Source organism: Ceratotherium simum, chromosome 24 (genome assembly GCF_057802395.1).
Source record: "Ceratotherium simum simum isolate JZ-2026a chromosome 24, ASM5780239v1, whole genome shotgun sequence".
NCBI lineage: Eukaryota > Metazoa > Chordata > Mammalia > Perissodactyla > Rhinocerotidae > Ceratotherium > Ceratotherium simum.
The window spans coordinates 23,307,584-23,333,754 of NC_141923.1; the positions used below are offsets into that span (position 1 = coordinate 23,307,584).

Here is a 26,171-nt window from a genome sequence, read left to right on the forward strand (position 1 = left end):
AAGTTATGTTCTAATTGTGATAAGTTGCCACATTTGAAGAATCTCCTAAATTATAACGAAAGGTAGAAAATTGGTGTTAAAAGCATCTAACTTTATATATAATCCAAAGGAAATATTTAATGTTACTGCAGCCTGAGTTTCTCTTTCATCTTGTCAGCCTGTCAACAGAAAATGTATTTTAGATTTAGTTCAAGATTCAGATTGTAAAGATAATGAAATATTGACATACTCTTTACAAAGCCCTCTGCATGTTTAATAAATACTTATCAGAAATGTTCTCAGAATATTGTAAATATAGGACTTTTAAATTTTGCCTCATGGGTATTATTTTAGCCCTTGATCCTGCTGACAAAAGTGCTAAAATATGATTATTTTGCCAAAGGTAAGTATTTAAAAAAACTATGCTAATAAATATCAAAGGTAGAAAAATCCCTTTGCCAGGCTGTTTATGACCACATGTCGGTCTGTCCTCCTCCTCCACCCCACCCCTTCCTTCCTTCCCATTGTTTCTTTTCATTTACCACTTGTGGAATAAATTGAAAAAATTTGTCAAATACACAGGCATTGAAAAAATTACTTATAATAATCTAGTAATGCTCACATTCAAAGATCCTGGCTTTCCCCTTGTCCTAACTTAATAGTTCTTTTACATTTTCACACGGGTTAGGGGAGGAGTTGGAATTCTCTTGGGTTAATTTGAATTGGTTGTATAGGTTTGGATGTGAAAGACAATTGGAGAGAGAGGTTGAACATTTACTCACATGTCAAATACTTAATGACTGTCTATTACATCCCAGGCACAGTTCTAGGGGCTGGCAATATAGCAATGAATAAAAACCTGGCAGGTTTCCCTGTTCCTATGCAGATGACATTCTAAAATTGATGCAGAAAGTTTTTTGAGTTTGTCTCAAGTCTAATTCATATTTCTTTTGGACGATGAAAGATTTTTTTCCAGTTGCCGTTGAAAAAGATATCACAAAAAGACATTCATCCTGGAAGAAATTACCATTGACCAATTTTTGTTTTTCTCATTTTCTTTTTTTTTTTTGTGAGGCAAATTGGCCCTGAGCTAACATCTGTTGCCAATCTTCCTCTTTTTGCTGAAGAAGATTAGCCCTGAGCTAACATCTGTGTCAATCTTCCTCTGTTTTGTATATGGGATGCCACCACAGCATGGCTTGATGAGCGGTATGTAGGTCCATGCCTGGGATCCAAATCTGCAAACACCAGGCTGCCAAAGCGGAGTGTGGGAACTTAAGCACTACGCCACTGGGCTGGCCCCAGGTTTTCTTATTTTTAGCAGCAAAGTAACTTAATTAAATTTATATCAGTTGTTTTAGATTTAGTGGTACTTCTGATTGTGGCTTGTTTATTTTTCATACTTTGTGGAGGCCCTTTGAATATCTTTATTCCCAAGCTATTCTCAAAATGTTACTTAGTGTGGACTTTGTGAGAGATATAGGCCATGGATCACTTAGTTATAACCTCTAACAGTTGGGAATTTTATTGAAATTTAATTGAAAAGCATTTAGCCTCTGCTTTATTTTTATAAAATATTAGGTAGTATGGAGTGTTGCCTTATACATTCTATAAAAATGGAGATTAGTCTTCTTTAGTTGCTTTTTAGAGACCAAATATACATATAAATGAATGTTCAAGAACATTTGTTATGGTTTGTTCAATCATTAATATCTTTCTCTTTAGCTTCAACTTTCTAATATCTCTCCTACAGAACCTCATGCACAGTCTTGTCAAATAACTCATTTTTTCCTTAAACTTCTCTAGTCATTTCCATCTTTTTTGTCTTTGTTCCAGTTGTTCATGTTGTCTGTAATGTCCTCTTTTTGTGGAAATCCTAAACCATTTCCTCCCTGGAGCCCTCTTGGATTATATCAGTTGGAAGTGATAACCCTTCCTTCTGAACCATCCCTTTGCCCACATCACTAAGGTTCTTATGGCACCTTTTTCACACTGTCATAAAGTAATCTGGGTATATTTCTTTAAAATTTCAAAGTGGGTTAAGTAAAGGAGGAAAGGGGCTGCAGAAGAAAGCTGCCCTGTCACCAAGGCAAATCTGACCTTGATGTCCTTACCTTGGTGAAGGCATCATGTTTCAAGGTCTTGTCCTCACATCTGGAAGCTTAGGTTTTCTGTGTCCTACAGTTAATGTGACTCAGGAGACTGGCTCATACTAACAATGAAACTTACAGGAGAGTGGTGTATAAAAGAGTGCCAATTCGTTGATTTACCCTGTGGGAGTCCTATAGAGATATTTAAATGCTATTCTCCTATGCAGGGCACCAGTCTCCTAATTTTGTATGCCTAGGTTTTGGCAAGCTGAATTAGTAACCCAAAAATTGCTTGGTGCGCACAGAATCAGAGAATAATGATGTCTAAAGGACTGTTTGTTCATGGCTATGGTAAGGTTCTCCCACCCTGCACCTCTCTTTAACAGAGTCCTTGTAACCAGAGATTCTCTTTACTTCAGCAGATTGTGTCTTTATTCCTGGAGTGTATTGAACTAGCTTCTTTTGTCTTTCTAACAATCTTCTCCTCTGCTTCCTCTCTGATGCTCAACTTTCTGTTTACATTTTCTTCTGATATGTTGCTCTGCACAGATTTGGCTCTGGGCCATTTACCAGGATGCATTGATGTTATAATTCCAACTTGTGGCATTCTGGGAGCCACTTATGAATTAAAGACTTATATCCTTCTCAGATCATAAAGGAGTACAGGTTAAGAACCAGGTCTTAGCTCTGTATCCCTTTGTACCCCCGACAATGTCTTACCCATATTAGACACTCAATTAATATTTGTTGACTGAAATAATATATTGTAGAACATTTTTATGATTTTTTTTTTTTTTGAAGAATACCAGCCCTGAGCTCACATCCGATGCCAATCCTCCTCTTTTTTGCTGAGGAAGACTGGCCCTAGGCTAACATCCGTGGCCATCTTCCTCTACTTTATATGGGACGTCGCCACAGCATGGCTTGACAAGTGGTGCGTCGGTGGACGACCGGGATCCTAACCTGCGAACCCTGGGCCGCTGCAGCGGAGCACGCGCACTTAACCGTTTGCGCCGCTGGGCCGGCCCCATGATTTTTTTTAAAGCTAACTTTTGTTGTCCAGTCATTCCTTAAAAGCACATTAATTTCTGGAAGAGTTGTCAGTATTCAAGGGGACCTTTGCTCTTTCTCACTAATTGCGTTTGTTTTTGTTGATCCAGAATATATATTTTAAGCAGTTGTTTTACACTGGGGAAAGCCGGTGAAAATAGCTTATAAAAAACCCAAAGGGAAGCTATATTTGAGTTTGCATAATTTACCTTTCAAATTGTACCTAAGACCTTAAATCTGTATATGCATAGAAAATAACTAAGTGCATTTTGCTCTTCTTTCTAAACTTGAGTTGAACCTCATTAACCTTGATAGGCTATTTGTATTCATAAGAATTCCAAGCATCCTTGATCAATGATTCCCCCTGATTTAATCTCAGCCTCCATCTTCCATCAACTTACTCTTCTTGGAAAAAAAAAATTTGACTTTTAAATTCATTGAAGAACTTCAAAGAAAGAAAAAAACAAGGTGCTGTACATAATTTAGATTAAATGCTGAAGGTGATAATTGAGTGACAACTGACATGATTATTCATTAGCAGAAACTTGGAACTGTAATGCCAGAATTTACTTTTAAAAAAAGAGAAGGTAGTGGAGAACAGGAATGATAATCAATAATAACTTTTTTTTTGATGGTTAGTCCAGTAGAAGCAGAAGGAAAATTGTTCCTTTTACTATGCTTTTGGGATAAACTCTTGATTCTTGCTTTTCTTATATAAAGCTAGCGACTTTGCTATGCAATAATGCTCTCTTCAATACTACTTTTAAACCCTTCTTAGAGACCTGTGGTCTTAGAGATCTTAATTACCCTGGCTGTAATTTTCTATTGTACTTCTTTTTTTTTGTCTTAATAGTTTCTTCTTTATCCAAGTCCATGTTGTAAAATAAAGTATTACCTGAGTACTAATTTTTAATACACAGATTAGATTATAAAGAAAACGAATATTGGCAGCAAAACTTTATAATGGTAAAATGTTAGACTATAGGTTGCTCTTCCTTAGAGAAGAGGAACAAATTAGGCAAACTTTTGGCAATCTTGATTAAAGAAGAACAGTTTCTGCCTTGGTTATTTGTAGTCTAGCTTGCTGCAGAACAAACCTCCTACTGAGAAAAACTAGAAAAGACATATTTTTAAAAATCTGTTTGAAGTTATCAGGGAGTTATCTGGGCAAGAGGACAGGAGGGGTCAAGTATTCTGTTGAGAGGAGCGTAGAGGGATGGGTCTGACAATTGGCACCACTTTTCCCCTCCAGTGTCTTCTGGATCACAAACTGAGCAGAGCTTAGGCCCATGAAGAGGCAGAGCCCTGGTACACATCCCACACTTTTAGTTGGGCTACCCAAAGGGCTGAACCTAGGACAATGGGTGAACTGAAAAGAGAAAGAAAGGTATCTGTTTGGAAAGGAATCAATAATACTCTCTTTATTCCCAATTGATGAAAATCCAACACAATCTACAGATAAATTGTTAACATTAACAAAATGTGTGTGTTTCGGCTAAGACAACAATTAAAACCAAATATCAAAGTGAACTTTGATCAGACATTTAAAGCTAAATTAAAAACAAAAAAGCAATGAGTCATGTTCATTTGCGAAACATATTGTCTCCCAAAACATATTCTTCTAAGTATTTCATTTTATTGAGAACCAAAATGTTTTTTGCACTCTTAAGTAAAATTTATGCAATTTATTTTTAAAATTAAAAAGAGAGAATATATATAATTAACATTAGCCACAAGAAAGGGGCTCTACCTGTAGATACAAAGGAGAAGAAAAATTACGACGAGTACCAAGTCATTATATTGATATGAATTAGTGTTTGCTCTGGGTTAGCATTGTGCAGGAGCACTTTCAGCAGTGATGGAGGTGTTTTATATCTGTGCTGTCCAATATCGGCTAGCCATATGTACCTATTGAGCACTTGAAATGAGCACTGAATTTTTAATATTACTTAATTTTACTTTAAACATGGGTAGAACTTAACAAATGGCAATATGATTGGATGGTGTTAAATTGGGTTAGGAGCCATGTCTTGGATTCTCATTGGTATTAGAAAGCACGCTGATTTTACTTTGTGTGAATGTGGTGTGGCTATATGGGGGGTAGGTGTTCTTGGACTTTATGGGGGAGCTGATTAAAGAAACATTCCTTAAAGCCATCTGTTTCTATGTCTACTGGAGTCAAAAAAGGGATTATTAATATTTTTCTTTTTTTAAAATGTGGTAAAATACACATAACATAGAATTTACTATCTTAACCATGTTTCAGTGTACATTTCAGTGGTATTAAATGTTTTCACATTGTTGTGCAACCATCACTATCATCTATCCCCATAACTCTTCATCTTGTAAAACAAAACTATACCTATGGAATAATAACTTCCCATTCTCCTCTCCCCTCAGCCCCCTGCAACCACCATTCTATTTTTGTCTCTGTGTTTTTGACTACTCTAGGTACCTCATATAAGTGGACTCATACAGTATTTGTCTTTTTGTGACTGGTTTATTCCACTTAGCATAATGTCCTCAAGGTTCATCCATGTTGTAGCATATTCCAAAATTTCCTTTCTTTTGTAAGACTGAATAATATTCCATTGTTTGTATATACCACATTTTGCTTATCCATCCATCAGTTAATGGACACTTGGGTTGCTTCCATGTTTTAGCTATTGTGAATAATGCTGCTATGAACTTGGGTGTACAAATATCTCTTCAAGACCGTTCTTCCAATTCTTTTGGATACATACCCAGAAGTGGAATTGCTGGATCATATGTTAATTCTGTGTTTAATCTTTTGAGGAACCACCATACTGTTTTCCACAGAGGCTGTACCATTTTATATTACCATGAGTGGTGCACAAGGGTTCCAATTTCTCCACATGCTTGTTAACACTTGTTATTTTCTGTTTTTTATTTTTTTACAGTAGCCATCCTAATGGATGTGAGGTAGCATCTCAAGGGATCATTATTTTTGTTTGAAACAATATTTACTTCAAAAAAAGAAAATAGGGGTCTCTTATCTCATTTACCCTTCCTTAGCTTCTCTTTTCTCTTCCTGTCTAAAATAAAAAATAGAAAAATTGATTTCTCCCAAGCATACAAGGTTATTGTATCATGTAAGATAATATGTCTGATCTGTTTCAAATAAACCATAATGCTCTATAATGATGTAAAGCAATAATATTGTGCTAGGTTATGTTTAGTTTCTCCTCCTCACTATATGTCATGTAATTAGAAATAAAATAATATTTCTTTGGTTGAACTGTGTAATTTATCTTAGTCCTCTCAGCTGCCACATCAGTCTTGGTAAGACACAGGTGTGCGTCTTTTATTGATACCTGCTTTAGCCTATTGCATTTCATAGCAAATGTGTAACCACAGGTTGTTCTGCCTCAATCAAAACCGGTCCCAAATACCAATCTCCTTAAAGCAGAATAGTTTTATCCTACTTATATTCAAATTTTCTCCTCCCAAAGTGCCTACTTTAGTTTAACATCAGAGTTGCAGGGTGAAAGTTATCTGTCTAATAGAGTGTGAGAAAAATTAAGAAAACACAAATGTACTTTGAGATATGTGTGCCAGGGTCAGAATTTCCCTAGTGTGTTGCTGGGGCCTAGATGTTAATTATATGCCCCCTTGTGTTTTAAGTTAAACACTCTGAAGAAATGTGTATTTAAAATATTCTGTGTAGTGAACATCATGGCTAATGAAACAGAAGTTAATATTTTATTTCTTCACAAAGAGATGAAGGTATTTAATTAATTTAACGTTATTTTCTGTACTTAAGCTTAGTATCATGTTTCATTAAAAAGTACAAGGAAACTGTAGTCGTATGAAGCAGATATGTTCTCATAGGATTTATGGAGAAATAATTATTTTTAATCACTGAGAAAGACTGAGGAAGCTATTATTTGGAATTAATGTCCTTTGTGTATCTCTGCTTCATTTGGCAAAAAGAAAATGATAATGGTATATGTGGTCAAAATTAGTGTGATAGAAAAGACAGAAGGTTATATTTTTAAAGGAAGAATATTTGTGACGTAGTTACTACAATGGCCCCTGATGTTTTATGTGGCTCATCCCTAACTCGTTCAGGGTTTGAATCAGTTTTTAAAGATTATTAATATATGTTTTGCTTGAGTTAAAAAAAATTAACTCATAGATCTTAAGTATATATTCTAATTTCAACCAATCATGACTTTAGAAAAAAGTTTTAAATAGTATGATCCCGATGATGGCCTGATTTAGTTGCAGGTAGGTGTATTTCGGGGCAACCACAACTTGTTTTGATTGATTTGAGTTCTTTATTCAAAGAGACTTGCCTTAGTTCTCTTGACTGTGGGAAATTGATTAGTTGTCCTCTCAGTATCAGTTCATAAAACACCTAAATTATACCAAAATGAATGAGTTCATCAAGACATGCAAGAATATGTCAAACTAATTTCCCGATAGAGGTGAGGTATGGCTTAATTGAGAATCCGAGAATTTCAGGTGAAATCCTATTAAATCTGTTAGTTCTTTTGTTTACCCAGTAAAGGCAAAACTTTTAACATCAGTTAGGGTTTAGTGTGGGAAATAGAACTGCTCTAGGTATTTTATGCAATAGTTGTTTATAATATTGGCTGACATGGCCCTGCCTAGGCTTCTAATGGGGAGATTCGCTACAAAACAAAATAAATTATGTCTCTATGACCTTGCTGGCCAGCAGCTAAAAGCCAAATTGGCAGGTATATGGTCCCTACCTCACTTCCGCATTCTAAATCTCTCTACATTGTATCTAATTTGCCCCCCAAACCTAGCTCAAGGGAGCGCTGAGCATCATACAGCTTCCATGGAATAGGAGGTGGGTATAGGGGCTGACTGTGATTGGGTCATACTCAACAGTGCTAGTAATCAGGTTTTCTTTTAGTTGAGAAACATATTGCCTTGTATTTTTCATAGCCCTTGAGCCTAGCCTTGTGTCCATAGTCTGCTCTCAGAGAAAGCTAGTTGAATTCATGTTAATCCTAATATTACATTTACAAATACATATCCATGCATTAGCAGTGTTATAGTCAATCAGTAGTTTCTTTGCAGGGATTTTTCTTTTTTTTTTAGGAAAGCTTCCTGTCCATTTTAGTTCCGTTAAAACTAAATCATCTATAAAAGCAATTAACTGGTCACATGGAAACTAAAATGTTCTAACATGCTGGAAAAGAGTTTAATTTCAATGAATACAAAAAATATAAATAAAATTTTAGTATTTTTTCCTGTAGTTGAGTTAGTCATCTTCCTCACTGGAGTATTTACATCTCATTTTGGATCTAATGTCCCTGTTTTCTTCAGTTGGTATGTCATCTTGTCCCTGCTTTAAGGAAGTCATATTGTGGGCTGGAATTAGTCTAATCTTTGTTCACAGAATCAGTATTAACGATGATTAATTGAATTCTGTTTTAAATGGTGTTCTACCTGAGGCTTGTTTGCTGTTTGTTAGCTTTACTGTCCCTGTTTTTGACCTTATAAGAGCCAAGCTTTATATGCCTATGCTTTGAACATCATTTTTGTTTCAGTGTATCATTTTGATACATTCAGACAGTTGCTGCTTTTCACTATACTGGATTTCTAGAAACTGTGTTGGAAAACAGACCATTCTATTGTGGTTGTGTGTTTTTATATGAGAAATATTGTAATTAAGAATTGTGTTTCCAACCAAGGATTTTTAACCAAAGCACTTATGCTTAAAATGAACTTGTCATCAATGCCAAGATATAAAAAACTCTTAGTCTTTAAAATTTAAATTTACTCTTTATTTTTGGTAAAATGAGTATACTACAAACATCCACATAATTTTACAGTGTACATGTTTACTCTGGTATGCTAAAAAGTGTGTGTGTACCTACAACTTTGAATCATACATTTGATCTATCTAAAACTGATAGGCTAGCTATTGTAAATATTAAAATAAAAATTTATAATTAATAATTTTTGTCATAGAATTTATTTTTATTTTTATTATTTTTTTAATTTTTTGTTTATTGCAGTAACATTGGTTTATAACATTGTATAAATTTCAGGTGTACATCATTATACTTCTATTTCTGCATAGATTACATCATGTTCACCACCCAAAAATACTAATTACAACCCATCACCACACACCTGTGCCGAATTATCCCTTTCGCCCTCCTCCCTCCCCACTTCCCCTCTGGTAACCACCAATCCAATCTCTGTCTCTGTGTATTTGTTTATTGTTGTTGTTATCTACTACTTAATGAAGGAAATCATACGGTATTTGACCTTCTCCCTCTGACCTATTTCACTCTGCATAACACCCTCAATGTCCATCCGTGTTGTCACAAATGGCTGGATTTCATCGTTTCTTATGGCTGAGTAGTATTCCACTGTGTATATATACCACATCTTCTTTATCCATTCCTCCCTTGATGGGCGCTTAGGTTGCTTCCAAGTCTTGGCTATTGTGAATAACGCTGCAATGAACACAGGGGTGCATGTATCTTTATGCAATGGTGTCTTCAAGTTCTTTGGATAAATACCCAGCAGTGGAATAGCTGGATCATATGGTAGTTCTATCCTTGATTTTTTGAGGAATCTCCATACTGTTTTCCATAGTGGCTGCACCAGTTTGCACTCCCACCAGCAGTGTATGAGAGTTCCCTTCTCTCCACATCCTCTCTAACACATGTTGTTTCCTGTCTTGTCAATTATAGCCATTCTGACGGGCGTGAGGTGATATCTCATTGTAGTTTTGATTTGCATTTCCCTGATAGTTAATGATTTTGAACATCTTTTCATGTGTCTGTTGGCCATCTGTATATCTTCTTTGGAGAAATGTCTGTTCAGGTCTTTTGCCTATTTTTTAATTGGGTTGTTAGTTTTTTTCTTGTTGAGATGCATCAGTTCTTTCTATATTTTGGAGATTAAGCCCTTATCAGATGTATGGTTTGCAAATATCTTCTCCCAATTGTTAGGTTGTCTTTTCGTTTTGTTGATGGTTTCCTTTGCTGTGCAGAAGCTTTTTAGTTTGATGTAGTCCCATTTTTTTATTTTTTCTATTGTTTCTCTTGCCCGGTCAGACATGGTGCTTGAAAATATGTTGCTAAGACCGATGTCAAAGAGTGTACTGCTGTCTTGACATGAGTACAGCCATGTTTGGCCGCTCCATTGACCTACAGCCACCAGCACAAAAAGAAATACGAAGCTGCTTTCTTTGTGGTGGGAACTGGCCTTTTCCCGGGAACTGGCCTTTCTCCCACGGAGAGAGTTGCAAGTTGTAACATTTCAAGGCTCTTGGAGCGTCGTAGCCCGGAATGGACTGGCCATCTGTGCCGGGCTGAGACGATAACCAAAGAGAACAATGCACGTACACAATTACTGGGCTGGGACGTTAGCCAGGGGGCTCAGTGCATGTACGCCACTGATAACCATTTGTGCATGGAAACACTAAATGCTTGCTCTGCAAACTCTGTAATTGCTTACTCTGAAAATTACTGATGGTATAAAAACTGCTGGAAACTGAGCCCCGGTGAGAGTTCCACCTGTGGAAGGGACACCTTGCCCAGGACGTGTGATCCTTGCCCAGCCACGTCGATTGACAGGGCTCTCCCGGCAGTGGGGCGTGGATGTTGTGAGTAACTGATTTGATGTGAAGTAATTGATTTGATATGAAGTAATTGATTTGATGTGTTCTCTTTTCGGTCAACCTGGTGTTTTTCTTTCCGGTTGATTTGTGTCATTTCTCTTCAGCCGATGTGGGTGTTTTCCCTTTCCAGTCGGGCTGATGTTTTTTTTCCCTCTTAATATTTGACCTATTTGGATCTGTTTGCAGACTGTCGCCTTTACTATCCTCTATATAATAAAATATACCTTCGGTCCATTTGTTTGGAGTGGAAAGTGTCTTTTACGTCTCCGATCAAATCCCCAAACCTCTCTTAACAACTGCCTATGTTTTCTTCTAGAAGTTTCATAGTTTCAGCTCTTACATTCAAGTCTTTAATCCATTTGGAGTTAATTTTTGTGTATGGTATAAGGTAAGGGTCTACTTTCATTTTTTTGCTTGTGGCTGTCCAGTTTTCCCAACACCATTTGTTGAAGAGACTTTCTTTTCTCCGTTGTGTGCACTTGGCTCCTTTGTCAGAGATTAGCTGTCCATAGATGTGTGGGTTTATTTCTGGGCTTTCGATTCTATTCCATTGATCTGTGTGTCTGTTTTTGTGCCAGTACCATGCTGTTTTGGTTACTATAGCTTTGTAGTATATATTTGAAATCAGGGAGTGTGATACCTCCAGCTTTGTTCTTTTTTCTCAGGATTCCTTTTGCTATTTGGGGTCTTTTGTTGTTCCATATAAATTTTAGGATTCTTTGTTCTATTTCTGTGAAGAGTGTTGTTGGAACTTTGATAGGGATTACATTGAATCTATAGATGGCTTTAGGAAGTATGGACATCTTAAGTATGTTAATTCTTCCAATCCAAGAGCACGGAATATCTTTCCATTTCTTTGTGTCTTCTTCAATTTCTTTCAGCAATGTTTTATAGTTTTCCATGTACAGCTCTTTCACCTCTTTGGTTAAGTTTATTCCTAGGTATTTTATTCTTTTTGTTGCAATTGTAAATGGGATGGTATTCTTAATTTCTCTTTCTGCTACTTCGTTGTTAGTGTGTAGAAATGCAACTGATTTTTGTATGTTGATTTTGTATCCTGTAACTTTACCATATTGGTTTATTACTTCTAAAAGTTTTCTGGTGGATTCTTTAGGGTTTTCTATATATAAAATCATGTCATCTGCAAATAGTGACAGTTTCACTTCTTCCTTTCCAATTTGGATCCCTTTTATTTCTTTCTCTTGCCTGATTGCTCTGGCTAGGACTTCCAGTACTATCCTAGAATTTAAAAGGGACTTTCTCAGATATTATCAAACTGTTTGGGAAAATTGAACAAATTGAACAAGTGGCTTTTTTCTCTCCACTACTTTTTCATTAGTAAATAGAGGCTTTACAAATGATTTTATTTTCATTTGACTTGCCCCTAATTTTCAAACATTGCACAATCAGATTATTTTGATGTCTGCAAAAGACTTTATTTGTGAATATTTAGGAGAGGTGTCTTGTTGATTGGATTCTCTTGTTAATTTTTTCCCTCTTCCTCATTCTCCTTTCAACCCCCTTTCTGCCACCAACACCAATGTTAAGGGCACTTTGATCATGAAAGAAGGCAATAAAGGGCAACAGAAGGCAGGAGTGCTAGGCACACTCTTGCCTAAATGGTGTTGGTTGTTGTTTGAGTTGTGGGGTTGGCTGGCATGAGCATTCATTTTATATCTCTCTTTCTGTCTCTCTCTTCCCCATCCCTCCCTCTCTTTCTCTCTTTCAGTAGCAGCTGTTGAATTATCTTCTTTTTGTTCCCTTAGCCACCACCTGAATGGTGTCAGCTCAGGGCTCTTTTCTTTTGGACACAGAATCATTGTTGAAAACATGATATAATCAGATATAGACACTATGGAATGAAATGTCAGCATAGATTAGGCAGCATAAATTGGGAAGAGAGGCAAAATTTGAAATAGAGAAGAAAGAATTGCTTGTATATATCACTTTTATTAAAAATAACTGTTTTGTGTCTGTTTCCCCAACTAAGCCGTGTGGTTCTTCAGAACAGTAGACTGTAGAACCATGCCATCTTCTTCATCTTCGTGTTTCAGCAGCGTGGTTGTTGCTAAGTGCAATGAATGTTTATTAGACTGAATGGAAGCATACCTGTATTTTCTTCAGAAAGACAAAGTGATTTTTTTTTTTCTTTTCTAGTCTCTTAAATGCCACACTTGGCTCTTACCTATGATAAGCCAGCTCCATTGAGTTTGATTACTGAAATTGCATTCAGATGAGAAAAGAATAGGTTCTAAAAGTCCATTCCTGCTTTAAAAGGATGATCTTCAATTATTTTTAATGTTGCCATAATATTTTAATATCCTAGTGTTAGCAAAATGCCCTTTGGTGATTCATCTTTCTCAAGCGTGTATCAGATCATGTTATTCCCTTGCTGAAAAACCTTTGAAAGCTTAAACTGGATTTCAGCATCCCTTCAGCCTGATTTCTGATCTTACTTTCCAATCTCTTTTTAGGCCTCTTGAACTATCTTTGTGAACAGCCACCGGTGGCCCACTCTGTGGCTCTTGCCCATGGTGTTGTTGGTCAAGAATGCTCATCTCCTTTCCACCAGTGACCCAAGTTTTTCTCTTCTTCACTTTAGTTTGCCCATTATCTCCGTATTTTATGTCTCTTTCTTTATGAGGTCTTGCTGATCAGAGTAGTTTCTCTTGAATTTACTAACTTAACTCCTGTTTCTACTAGCTAACATTGATGTCGCCTTCTTTCTGCTCGATTGTATTTGCCCCAGTCAGTATTTCTCATACAATACCTTCCTCGGTGCCTAGCCAGTGTCTTGAACATAGAAGGGGATAAATAGTCTATGCCTGGTTTTGTTTTAACCCAAGTGAACCTTATCCTGTAATTTTTCTCTCTCAGTTTCAAAAAAGTTCCAGAAACATCTATGCATCAGAGATTGTGTAATTCTTATTCAGGATTTCCTCCTGTCTCAGGAAGGAACATGGAAACTTACATCATTATTAAAGAGCTTGTTTGCCTAGTATGTAAGTCAGTAATATAGTGAAGTGGAGTCAATATTAGGGTGAATATTAGGGACCTGTGGCTGATCCTTTCTCCCTTGAAAACTACCTTCTTTATCTTGCATTGATCACTTTATCTTCCTGTGCCTCAATTTCCTCATCTCTAAAATGTGGGCACTGGATCACCTCTCTAATTCTAGCATTATTTCCAGTTAGTAATAAAAACTTATCAATGTCGAGTTCCTAAAATGTGCCAGTCACTCTGATGGGCATTTTATCTAAATGAGCTCCTATAGGTCATCATTCTTCTGAGATGGAGGTGTTATCAAGTCCATTTAATAAATTAGTTGCATTGGTTCACAGACAGTAAGCAGTTCTTCTAAGGTCACAGAGTGGCAGAGCTTGGATTTGAGCTCTTTCCTTGATATGCCACAGTCTCCCTAGGTATGTTACTTTTGAATCATTAAAGTCTAGCTGTTTTCTCGTTACACTTACAAGTTTCCACATTAAGTACATAATAGTGTAGATGAAAATGTTTATTTAAAATATATATTATTCAGAAAACCCTAGCTTATTTGGGCCTAGGTTTTCGTTTTCAAATGTTCACTAAGGTGCCCAATCTTTTGTGTGCGTTGACTGTCAAGTAAGAGTAGAGGAGAAATTATATTATATTGTATTTTAGTTACATCCCTGAACAGATAATCATTGTTGCTGCCTACATGCTAGTCTACTTTTTGTCCCTTAACCCCTAATGGAAAATATTTTAAATGTAGGCTTGGTAGTTCCTCTTCATGAATATGAGAAATGGGAAGAGGAGGGTGGAAAGATTTTTGTATGCTAGATAGAACTGATTTCTTCTGTAAATTTCTTCCATTATTCTCCTACTTTGTCAAGTTTTTCTACTTTTGTCATTTCAAGTTGATAAATATCCTTTTGTAATCAACATATGTAAAATTATGATCCTAGATGTGTGATCAGTTAAAGCTAGAATTTATGGTGGGTTCTATAGAATATCTCTTTTTTCATTTTCTGTTTTCATTTTTATGCCTTATTCATATGAATTGGCTGTCTGTAGTTTTTTCAGAATTTGAATACAACCACTGCAGCAATTAAAATAGGAGCCAATAGCAGCCAACACCAATCAATTTTAAAGGGAGAGAGTTCTTTTCTACCATATTCTGAATGCATTGTTTTACAGATATTGTTTCTAGTTAATTGTTTTTTAGTTAAGAGCTCATTTAGGGCCTTTTTATCTTCTTTTTTTTCTCTCTGTTCTTTGGCCATTTTACTACTGGGAAGAAAAGAGTTAACATAGTAGCCCTGAGACAGCTTTCCTTAGGAGGGCCTGCTTGCAAGGTAGCCCTTGTCTGGCATCTAGGAAACTGAATGATAATCTCTACACTGATATGAAACTTTACCTAAATGATAATGGTAACTCACTGTGCCTTTTGTACAAATGATGTGGTTTATGCTGAACACCTGCTTTCCTTCTGGGAGTCTGGAATTTTGGTACAAGCTAGGCAGACAGTGCCTGAGTGACTAGCCCCTGATGAAAACTTTGGGCACTGAGTCTCTAATGAGCTTCTTTGCTAGACAACACTTCCCAAGTGTTGTGAATCGAGCATGTCCTGTGTGACTCCACTGGGAGAGGGCTCCTGGAAGCTTGTGCCTGGCTTCTGACTTCACCCCATGTCCTTTCCCTTTGCTGATTTTGCCTTGTATCTTTTCACTCTAATAAATCTTAGCATAAGTCCGACTATATGCTGAGTCCTGTGAATCCTTCTAGCTATCACCAAACCTGAGACCCTGAACACAACTATCCATTAACATTTTTTTCCCACCTGAAGAAGGAAAGAGAAAGAGAAAAATGGAATTCAAATGTATAAAGCTTTAGATGAAGTTGGAGCTTTTATAAACCTTTGGCATTGTACCGTGAAGGGGATCAGAACACACCACCTCAAAATATGCCTCTTTGTATAGTGATTATTTTGAGCTGAAGACACTTGAGAAACAGTAGATGCAGGAAAGACTCTCTGACTTCCTATTTCTATCTAAAAACAGGTCATAGTATTTCCCATGAGGAAGGTGCCCTCCTTGTACCAGGAAGAGAAGAACATTCTTATCATTGGAGACTGGGAGTTGATGCCAAAATGGATCTGTACATACAAACCTAAAGTAACCCTTATCTTCAGTAGTTCCCCCATATATTTTTTAGTCACTTTTCCCACAATTTACTTACCCCTAGAAGCTTATTATATCCCTTTTCCTTTGTCTTGTCATTTCTCCATGAATTCTTTATTAAAAAGGTATATAAACTCTCAGTCCTGGGCACTTCTTTGGGTATGTATGTTTTCGACGGAGGATCCTGTGTGTACATAAAAATAATACATAAAATTTTTATGCTTTTCTCCTGTTAATCTCTCTTATGTTAGTTTAATTCTCAGGCCCAGCCACAGAACCTAACGGGTTCTTTTTAGGAACCTGAAAGTTTTTCCTCCCCTACAAATGGAAGGAATTTTTGTTAAGAAGGATGTTTCTGTGTTTTTAGATTGTTCCTATCTTTGACAGTACTTATATGGTGAGAAATAAATAATGGGCTTAATTCAGTGATGTTAATCTTAACCACCCTGCTTTAGTGGCTGAGATAATTTCACACAATTTAAATAGAAAAAGTTCTTCAGCGTAGAAGATGCCTCCAGGAATGTGTGATAGTAATAATAGAATTGAAAATCACTATAATGGAATAAATAAGAAAACTGCTTTGCATTTAGCATTTCATGTAGTATACGGGAGGATACTAATATTTACTATACGTGCCTACCCTGAAAGCATTTATCCTGGGATTACTCATGTGTTTGTATACCTGTGTGCTCTATGTACATATGTGTGTATTTATGTATGAGTGTATGTGTGTATGGGAGGAATTGTTATGCGAGTTCTGTAGCAGAATCTTTTGATTAAAGAGGGAGAAATGTTTATTACAATTAGGTTATTCTGATTGGTTGTTTGAAGAAGATGGATTAAAGAAAATGTCAAAACAATGGCTGAATAGGGTCTTCTGAGGAATGAATGTAGGAAGGAATTCTATGACAAGTTTTACCTGAAGCATAATACAGACAGACTGATGGGAACAAAGCAATAACAGTAGTTTCCAGCCTCAGGATGGTTAGAGGTGATGTTCCTCCAGTTCAAATTCAAACCTACTTCCCATCAATAGTGAGTACCACAATTATTTACAATAAGAACCACACCCTTTTCTGTTCATTTACACTCGCATACCCAGTCAATGCCATGATGTTTTCAAATATTCTTGTAAGTAAATTATTATGTGTAATATGTTAATATGAAAGTCTGTAATTTTTAAATGTGAGAACAAATGAATTTATGTGCTTATGCTCTAGGTTTGCATATATTAATCCTATGCCTATTCTTGTTGCTCTGTAATTACAGAAGAATAAGTAATGCTAAACTTGTTTTGCTTCTGGGTTCAAAGAGCTGCTGGAGAAATTTGAAGAATTTTGTGTACTCTTGGGTCCATTTTAAATTTGAGACTTTCTAATTGTAGCCTTATTTCTATTCATCAGCTTTAAACATTTATCTCTTGTTCATTGTCTCTTTTCCTACAGCAGTTATTTCAGACTTTCTCACTAATTAACTACACAATTCCACTCCCATTTCTATCTTCGCTCAGCAGAGGGAGGCTTTACTGCCATTTTCGTAGGACTATCATTTTGTTAGGAGTTGGGCATCAATAAATTCACTTTGACGTGCTAAAATTAAGATGCCTTTGGAATTACCAAGGGTAGAAAGTTATTATGCAATTAGATGTTTAAAGATCTGGAATTTAGAAGAGCAGTCTGGCTTCTGAATTAGGAATCACTTATATCCCTGTCTATCTACATATACTTACTTAACTTCCAAAAATAATTTGTAGATGGGATGATGCTTGTTACCAGAACCCTGTACAGTTATCTCTAAGCTAAAAGGTAGAGGAGACCCAGGAAAAAGATTATGAAAGAATAGGAAGAAAAAGGAGAACTAGTGAAGAGTGATACAGTCATGTGTTGCTTAACGACAGGGTTACATTCTGAGAAATGTGTTGTTGGGCGATCTTGTCGTTGTGTGAACATCATAGAGTATACTTACACAAACCTAGATAGTATAGCCTACTGCACATCTAGGCTATATGGTACTAATCTTATGGGTTCACCCTTGTATATGCAGTCTGTTGACCGAAGCGTTATACGGTGCATGACTGTATTATGAGTCAGGGAAGAAGAGAGACTTAAGAATGAGAAGAGGTAATTGACAGTCTTACATGCTACTAGGAAAGGAAATGAGGAAAGATTTTTAAAGAGTCCATTGTATTTAGCTATAGGTGATTCTCAGGGACCTTGATGAGAGCTATTTTAATTGTATGATAGGGATGGAAACCAGGTCCAGCAAATTGAGAAGTGAATTGGAAGTAAGATTGTGGGGCATCAAGTGTAGACTGCTCTTTTCAGGAGCTTGGCTTAACAGGAAGAAGAGTACAGGGTGCTGGTTAGAAGATCATGTTGATTAATAGAGATTTTGTTTGTTTCATTTTTTTTCTTTTAATCATTACTGTGGTTTTTTTTTGTTTGTTTGTTTATTGCAGTAACATTGGTTTATAACATTGTAAAAATTTCAGGTGTACATCATTGTACTTCTATTTCTGCATAGATTACATCATGTTCACCACCAAAATACTAATTACAACCCATCACCACACACATGTACCCAATTATCCCTTTCACCCTCCTCCCTCCCCCCTTCCCCTCTGGTAACCACCAATCCAATCTCTGTCCCTATGTGTTTGTTTATTGTTGTTATTATCTACTACTTAATGAAGGAAATCATACGGTATTTGACCTTCTCCCTCTGACTTATTTCACTTTGCATCATGCCCTCAATGTCCATCCATGTTGTCACAAATGGCTGGATTTCATCGTTTCTTATGGCTGAGTAGTATTCCATTGTGTATATATACCACAGCTTTTTTATCCATTCGTCCCTTGATGGGCACTTAGGTTGCTTCCAAGTCTTGGCTATCGTGAATAAGGCTGCAATGAACACAGGGGTGCATGTACCTTTGCAAATTGGTGTTTTCAAGTTCTTTGGATAAATACCCAACAGTGGAATAGCTGGATCATATGGTAGTTCTATCCTTGATTTTTTGAGGAATCTCCATACTGTTTTCCATAGTGGCTGCACCAGTTTGCACTCCCACCAGCAGTGTATGAGAGTTCCCTTCTCTCCACAACCTCTCCAACACATGTTGTTTCCTGTCTTGTTAATTATACATTACTGTGGTTTTGTAAGATGGGAGAAGTAGAGAAGAATGATCCAGTGGGGAAAGAGAGATTCAAGACATGGAAGATAGGTCATGATTGAGATAGTGAAGCCCTTGATAGACGTGGAGGGAAATAGCAAAGATAGGCTAATTTGTCTAAAAAAGAAGGATCCCTTTCCTCAAAGGCTGGAGAGGAGGAGAGACTGGCCATTGGTAAGTTTCAGGATGGTACATTTAGGAAATCTGAAGGTCCCCTGCCTAATAGCCTCAATTTTATTTCTCAAGAAGGAGCTATATTACATACTAGGAGTGAGTGAAATGATGGTAGGCTCAGATAAATTTTGGAATGGCCAGTGTGTGGAGTGGGTAGAGGCATGCAGAAGAATTTCTGGGCACTGAGGAGTTGGCTGTCAATGTGCCATCACATCACCTGATATGCCTGTGTGATTTTCCTTAGAGGACTCAGTAACCTGATGGAGGAAATAGGAAATTTTTTAGTTCCCACAGAGCTGTTCAAGTTCAGTGGATGCAGAGTTTTAAAAAGGAGTTTGAGATGTGAACAAGAGTGGCTAAAGTGAAAATTAAGGAAGTTAGGTTAAAGAGCCTAGATTTAAAGCCAGCAAAAGGAATGTCAAGAGAGTGGTCACCTTCTTAACAATGAAGAGCAGATGTGTCAGAAGAAAGGGAGTGAGGCAACTGGACAGATTGGTAGATCAAGCCAGAGGCCTAAGGGGTGAGGAGGGGGAGTAGAGGGAGGAGATAGTAGGGCAAGGAGGGTTGGGACATTCCTCTTGCTTCAAAGGTGGTAGTTCTGAAGAAAACACTAAGATAGGACTGTGGGAGTGGGTAACTGAAGAGGCATGGAGTTAGGATCATCTGAGAAGCTGTAAGCTTAGTGGAGATGAAAACATGGGCTCTGGAGTCAGACTATCTGGGCCTGAATCCTATGCCCTCACTTAATTAGGTATGTGATTTGGGCAAGTTCCAAGCCTTGGTTACCTATCACTAAAATCAAGATAGTAATTGTACCTTCCTTCTGTTTTGTGATGGATTGAATGAGATAATTAATATAAAGCATTTGCACAATCCCTTGCACAACTCAGATGCTCAATAAACTTCAGTAGTCATTGTAATTATCATTATTATTATTATTATTGCTAGCTCCTTTTCGTTTAGATCTCAGCTCATACCTCACCTCCTAAGAGACACCCTCCCCAGCCACACTGTAGAATATAGACCCCTTCAGGTAATTGTCCACCACATTTTAGCACCTAGCACTATCCACTGTTGTAATTTAGCTGTTAGTGTGAATATCTCCCCAGTTAGATTATTAGCTTCTTTGATATTGAAGCCAGGTCTTATTAACCTTTCTGTAAAGTATGTGTCTAACACATAGGAAGTGTAACCACTATCCCAAGTATTTTTTGGAAAAAAAAAATTGATACCTCTCTGTTGATGTAGAAATCACTTGAATGCTGCTTGTTAATAAAGTTGATTTCTAGCGTAGTGGTGAAGCTTTTAGATAAGGGCAAAAGGGTAAACCGCCGTCACTAGGGTTTTCTGATCTCATTCTAGAATTTTCCACACAAACAAGTGCACTGTTCTCAATTTACTATTATGTTTGGGTGGATAAAGGAGTGACTCATCTCTTCCAGGCTGCACTGAACTTAGCAAACTGAGCAAATGCAAACCTGTGGCTCAGAAAATGAAGCTTGTTTTCGAGGTATTATTTTTATTTTTTTGCTGTAATGTCAAACCAGGACTTAAATCATGAAAGAAATTATATTTTACTTTATTTGAGAGCCACAGTTCAGGGACAGTGGCATCTGGAACTAAACATTCTGCTGTTAGAGCAGAGGAAGTTGGTAAATGTTTCCAGTCTCCATTTGTAGGTGCCTTGGTGCAATGTAGATGATATTTATTGTTTGTCCAGCTTTCGGCATCATCTTAGCCTCCTGAACCCAACCTTATTTGGACACATGGCCTTTTCGTGGTACGTTTGTTACCCCAGGTTTTTGGAAACTAAGGCTCAGGAGGGGCAGCTTATGGGACACATTGTAAGCACTTATTTCTGGATTTGTCACTCCCTTCCAAAGCTTTACAAGAGTGGCTTCATGTTAATGATTATATCATTCTTTTATTTGTATAAAATGTTATATAAAAGCAATGTTCTCTCATTTTTGAAGTTAAAAATAGATCTTTACCCATTCTTCTCAAATTAAAAATATGTACGAATCATGTTGATTTAGTGTAATTTTCAAATGTATTATTGACCCACTCTGTTTTAGGGAGGCTAGATTTTAAGAGTTCAGGTTCTTTTCTTGATTAGATAAGTATTCCAAATAAATTTAAGTTTATTTAAGAATCTATCCTACAGTGATTCATGTAAGCTTGAGATAAGTTCATCAATTTGTAACATTATGTTGATTTAGCTGGAAATAACCTATCTGTAAACACTTTATTGAGAGACCTTTAAGTGGATTTTCAAATATAGTGTTATTTATACTGATGTTTCTATCATCAATGCTCATTTTTTTGTTACGGATTTTTATTTTATTATAAAAATATTTTATGTGCTGCCAGAAAGTGAAATACTACATACGATGGCTATGATAATCTGACAAATTTTGAAACGTTGACATTTCTTCAGTTGGACAAAATACTAGGTTCTTACTAAAGTAATGCATATTGTTTTTCTCATCAACAAGGCATTCTATTTTAGTGACAGTCAATTGGGAAATACGTATTTTCCCTTTTTAGATAGTGAAGTAGTCTAAAAAAGAGAAAATATTTCTCTAAAAAATTATTCCCAACTAATACGATTGTAAAATACACAGAATAGGACTTAGATTTTCCAGCTTGATTGCTGAGGAACCTTAATACAGATGTCTCATTTTAGAGACATTAGAGATTCGTGTTTGATGGTATTTTACACATCCAATTTTGACAAGAATACATTCCTAATATTTCACATGCTTTATTCCTAGAACTTAACATGTGAATTGGAGAACAAGGAGAAACAGCAACTACAGATGTTGGATCAGCTTAAGGAGATCCAGAATCACTTTGAGACGTGCGAAGCCAAGCACAAGCATGCTGACCTCCAGATCTCAGAGCTGACTCACCACGCCGAGGATGCAACCAGACAAGCCGAGCAGTACCTCATGGAGTTCCAGCAGTCAGAGGCCCTGAGACAGGAGGCGGAGAAGAGGAGAGAAGAGCTGAAACTGAAAGCTCAGGAGGCCATCAGGCAGTGGAAGCTTAAGCACAAGAAGTTAGAGCGAGCGTTGGAGAAACAGTCTGAAACTCTTGATCAACTGACAGACAAGAATAATCAGGTATAAAAGCCAAGTTCCTAAGGAATGATTTTTGCTGTGACCAACCGTTCATTCATCTGTCCTATGAACAAACACTTAAGTGCCATGTTGTGCATATAATCTATCAAGATGTCCTTGATAGAAGAATCTATATATCTTGGCTATTTCAAGGTAAAAAGTAATTTAGTGGTTTTTTAAAATCTTTTTAAGGCCTTGTTTAATAGTTTAACATTCTGTGGCTTTTCCGAGTTGGCCCTTAAAATAGACCCACCCCTCTCCCCCAGTTTAGCCTCTAGTTCCCTAAATTGAAATTATTCTTTAAAATTCAAATGGAAGAAAATCACAAAATCTTCCATAACATCACATGACTTTTCCCCCCAATGCGTGTATTTTAAAATCTCATTTGTATATTTCAACTTAAGTATTGGTTAGAAAGAAGCATTTAAAAATGAAGTGGGTTACTACTGGGCCATTTTCTGGCAGTGGTTATAATGGGTTTGGTTAAATGAGTGACATTGACAGTCTCACTGATGAGCAGTATTATTAGATCACAGGCTTCTTTAAGACTCTGCTTTTGTGCCCTTTTGATGGTAACAAAAAGCATTTCACTGATCTATGTATGCATTTCACATCATCTTTTCTCTTGTATAATCAGTTACTTTAAATGGATTTTATGCTCCTATGTTGGTTCTCAACTATATCTTTGAGTTGAATTAAGCCCAGATGTTTATAAGATAATAAACAGGAAAGTCATGATTGATTTTTATCCATGTATAGTCTTGGTTTATCATTTCTGCTTTGTCATTTGTTGTTTGTCAAGAACTGAACATTCTAGAATAATCATTTGGATAAGTTGACTGTCTTTCAAAAGAAAACAAAATGTAGGGCAATTATATTTATAAAATCAATTGTCAGCACTTAGGAGTGACAGATACTTATTTCAGATGAGCTGTCATGGAAAAGACGCTTTGCCTTTTACATCTGAATTTCTCGGACATACTGGAAGATGGAGGAAGTGATCACTTTGTACTCACTGTGGAGTGCTGTTCAATTTAACCCATCTGACACATAGTGGGTGACTGGTTGCCCTGAGGTAAAGCAGTTCTAAAGCTTTCAGACTTGAATCTGAACTGATTTGATCCCAGAAAATTGCTGTACCTTGATTATTCTGTTGTCAGCCTGGTCTGGCAACTGGTTCAATGAGCCTGACTATGAGGGAGGTAGCTAGAGAGAAGAGTGGTTGCCGGCATTGATTGATTGAGAACCATCTCAGGATTTTGCTTAATTAGAGGAAATTTAGAAGGGTCCATGTCATCAGACAGTATCCTAATCCATGGTTTTGAGAGTTTTCTAGATTGGGCTTTTCAGAATATTAAAATTGTTAAACAATCATTTCCCAGAATACTCCTATGATAATTATTTTTATCACTTAGCATTGCTAATGATAAGCAAAGAAGTAGTTTTAAAGTGATTGCCGCAGTTAGGGTGGTATCACAATTATCACAGCAGGCATTGTAATTTCCACTTTAAAAGCCTTAAAAATTAATGCAGCATGTCGTAGTTAGAGCAATGGTTAATCAAGGCAAAAAGGATAACGTATATTTCACTGCAAATTCAAGTGTCCAGTAAATCTGTGATGTGGAAATGCATTGTAAATAATTTGGGGTAAAAAGCATATTTTTTAATATCTTACTGAATAATACCTCTAAGGAGTATTTAATTCTTAATAAAATCACAAAGCCACCTTAAGGCATTAGTAATAGAGCCTACTCCTTTTTTGTTTTTTAGGACTAATTATTTTCAAAAAGTGACTCCAGGAGTATATTTGGAAGTGTATATTAAAATAGAAATCATACTGTTTTACAAATAAAACACATGGTTTAAAGAATAAATTAATTGTTTAATAAGTAGCCTTTTGAGCCATTTTATATATTCAAAAGATACTTTTGCATTTTCAAAATAAGTCTGTGCCTACTTCCATTTCTCTTTTTCCAGCATAATTAATTTTCTGCTTTAAGATTTGTCACTTAAAAATACATTAGAAGGCCAAAGGCTTTTATTCTCTTAAAAATTGCTCTGATATATTTTTTTTCCTGCTCTTTATGTTTTTGGAATCTTGATAACATTATCAGATATATATCATATTACAAAACTACTTCATTACTGAAGGATATGGAATATCAAACAAATAGCATATCATTGCAGAAAAAACCAGAAAGATCAGCTTGTATACTTTTCTTAAAAGACAATGGCATGGATGTTTATGTCAAGGAATCATGATGTTCTTTAAGGTTATATAGATGAACACATATTAGTAGGAAGACCTAAAATTCTACAGATAGAAATAATCTAATCGTAAGTTGTGATGTTTTTATCTTCGTTTTTCTTTTAAAGGGCTGCTTGAAGTCATTAGTTTTTATGTGTGCTTTAAAAAAGATGAAGGAAAAAATTTGAACTTGGATTTTGATCATAGTGTATGCTTTGCCGAATCTTTGCAAATTCATACTCTTTTTAACCATGGATAATGGGAATACTTCTTAGGTTGTTTTATTTATGTATGTTTTCTTTCTGAATTGGCAGAATAATTGGCTTGCCCATGTATTGAACTCCTTGCTTGATAGTATTTGACTTGAAGAATCTTAAATTGCCATCTTTCCTTTCTGTGTATTGCCTTCATGCTAAGGAAAAAAAAAACTATATGTTATATATACTGTCTTTTAAAATCTGAATTTTTTAATGGTTGAAAAGTAAGAAGGATCAGTGCTAAAGTGCATACTTTTTTAAATGTGTGGATTATACTGATGTGGATTATACTGATACATTAGTATAATCCAGCAATCTGTCCACATGTTCCCTCACATGCAGAAAAATAACTTATTTATTTATTTTTTTTAAATTTCCTTGTCTGTCTTTTAGTTAAATCAAAAAAACTGTGTATACTTTGTGGTCAGGTCTTTGAGGAATTGGTCCCTGTTCCCATAACCTCCATGGTTCTAGACAGTGTTATTCTTCTAGCTTCACATAGCCATTTTCAGTTTGTCTTTCATAATCTTCCCTTATAGATCTTGTTTGGAAGCTGGATTTGCATGGTTAGAACATTCTCTTCCCATTGTTCCTGACTGATACTTATTTTTCCATTAGCCTCCATATTTCTCAAGGATTTTCGCACCTGACTTCCCCTCAACCTGTTTCATTACGTGTAATTCTTGCCATCATCTTTGGTGAACTCAAAGTTCACGTAAGCAACCCATTGAGCTCTGTATCCTTATATTTTAGTAATTTCCTATTTTACAGTGACCTTCAAATCACTCAGCAACTAATTTCTGTGGCTAAAATTTGTCATCATCTGTAATTTCTCTATGTTCAAATCTTTAGTTCCAAAATTTTAGTTTCTGATCTTGCACAGTTCTTTTCTTCCCTTTTCCTTTTTTTAACCATTACCATCTGATTTTGATCTTTCCACATTCCTCTGGTTGACCAGTTATTTCCTGGAATCAATTTTTTCCTGTCAGACTGGAATTCATGAAAAGCTACTCTGATGACATGCTCACCAATATGTTCAATTTCTTCCTTCCACCTCACGCATTTCACTAGTCTTCAATCTGGGGTTAACCCAACTCACCACTTTTTCCATTCCTGCTCCTGAATAGTACCAGCAAACCTTACGTAGAAATATCAGTTGGCTTCTATTGTGGTCTTGGTTACTTCCCCGCCTGCCCCAATCCATTCCATTCCATTCAAAAGTTGATGTAGGGGCCGGCCCCGTGGCTTAGCGGTTAAGTGCCCGAGCTCCGCTACTGGCGGCCC

The 26,171-nt window shown here is 36.4% G+C and overlaps 1 protein-coding gene across 11 annotated transcripts in view; it reads left to right on the plus strand.

Moving 5' to 3' along the window:
- The window catches only part of CEP128 (centrosomal protein 128), a 405,817-nt gene that overhangs the window by 110,954 nt on the left and 268,692 nt on the right, over window positions 1-26,171 (plus strand). For all 11 annotated transcript variants that reach the window (XM_087448103.1, XM_087448098.1, XM_087448101.1 and 8 more), the window contains one exon: window positions 22,035-22,385. In XM_087448103.1, the coding sequence (XP_087304229.1) occupies window positions 22,035-22,385 (351 nt within the window). The remainder of the gene's footprint in view (window positions 1-22,034; window positions 22,386-26,171) is intronic.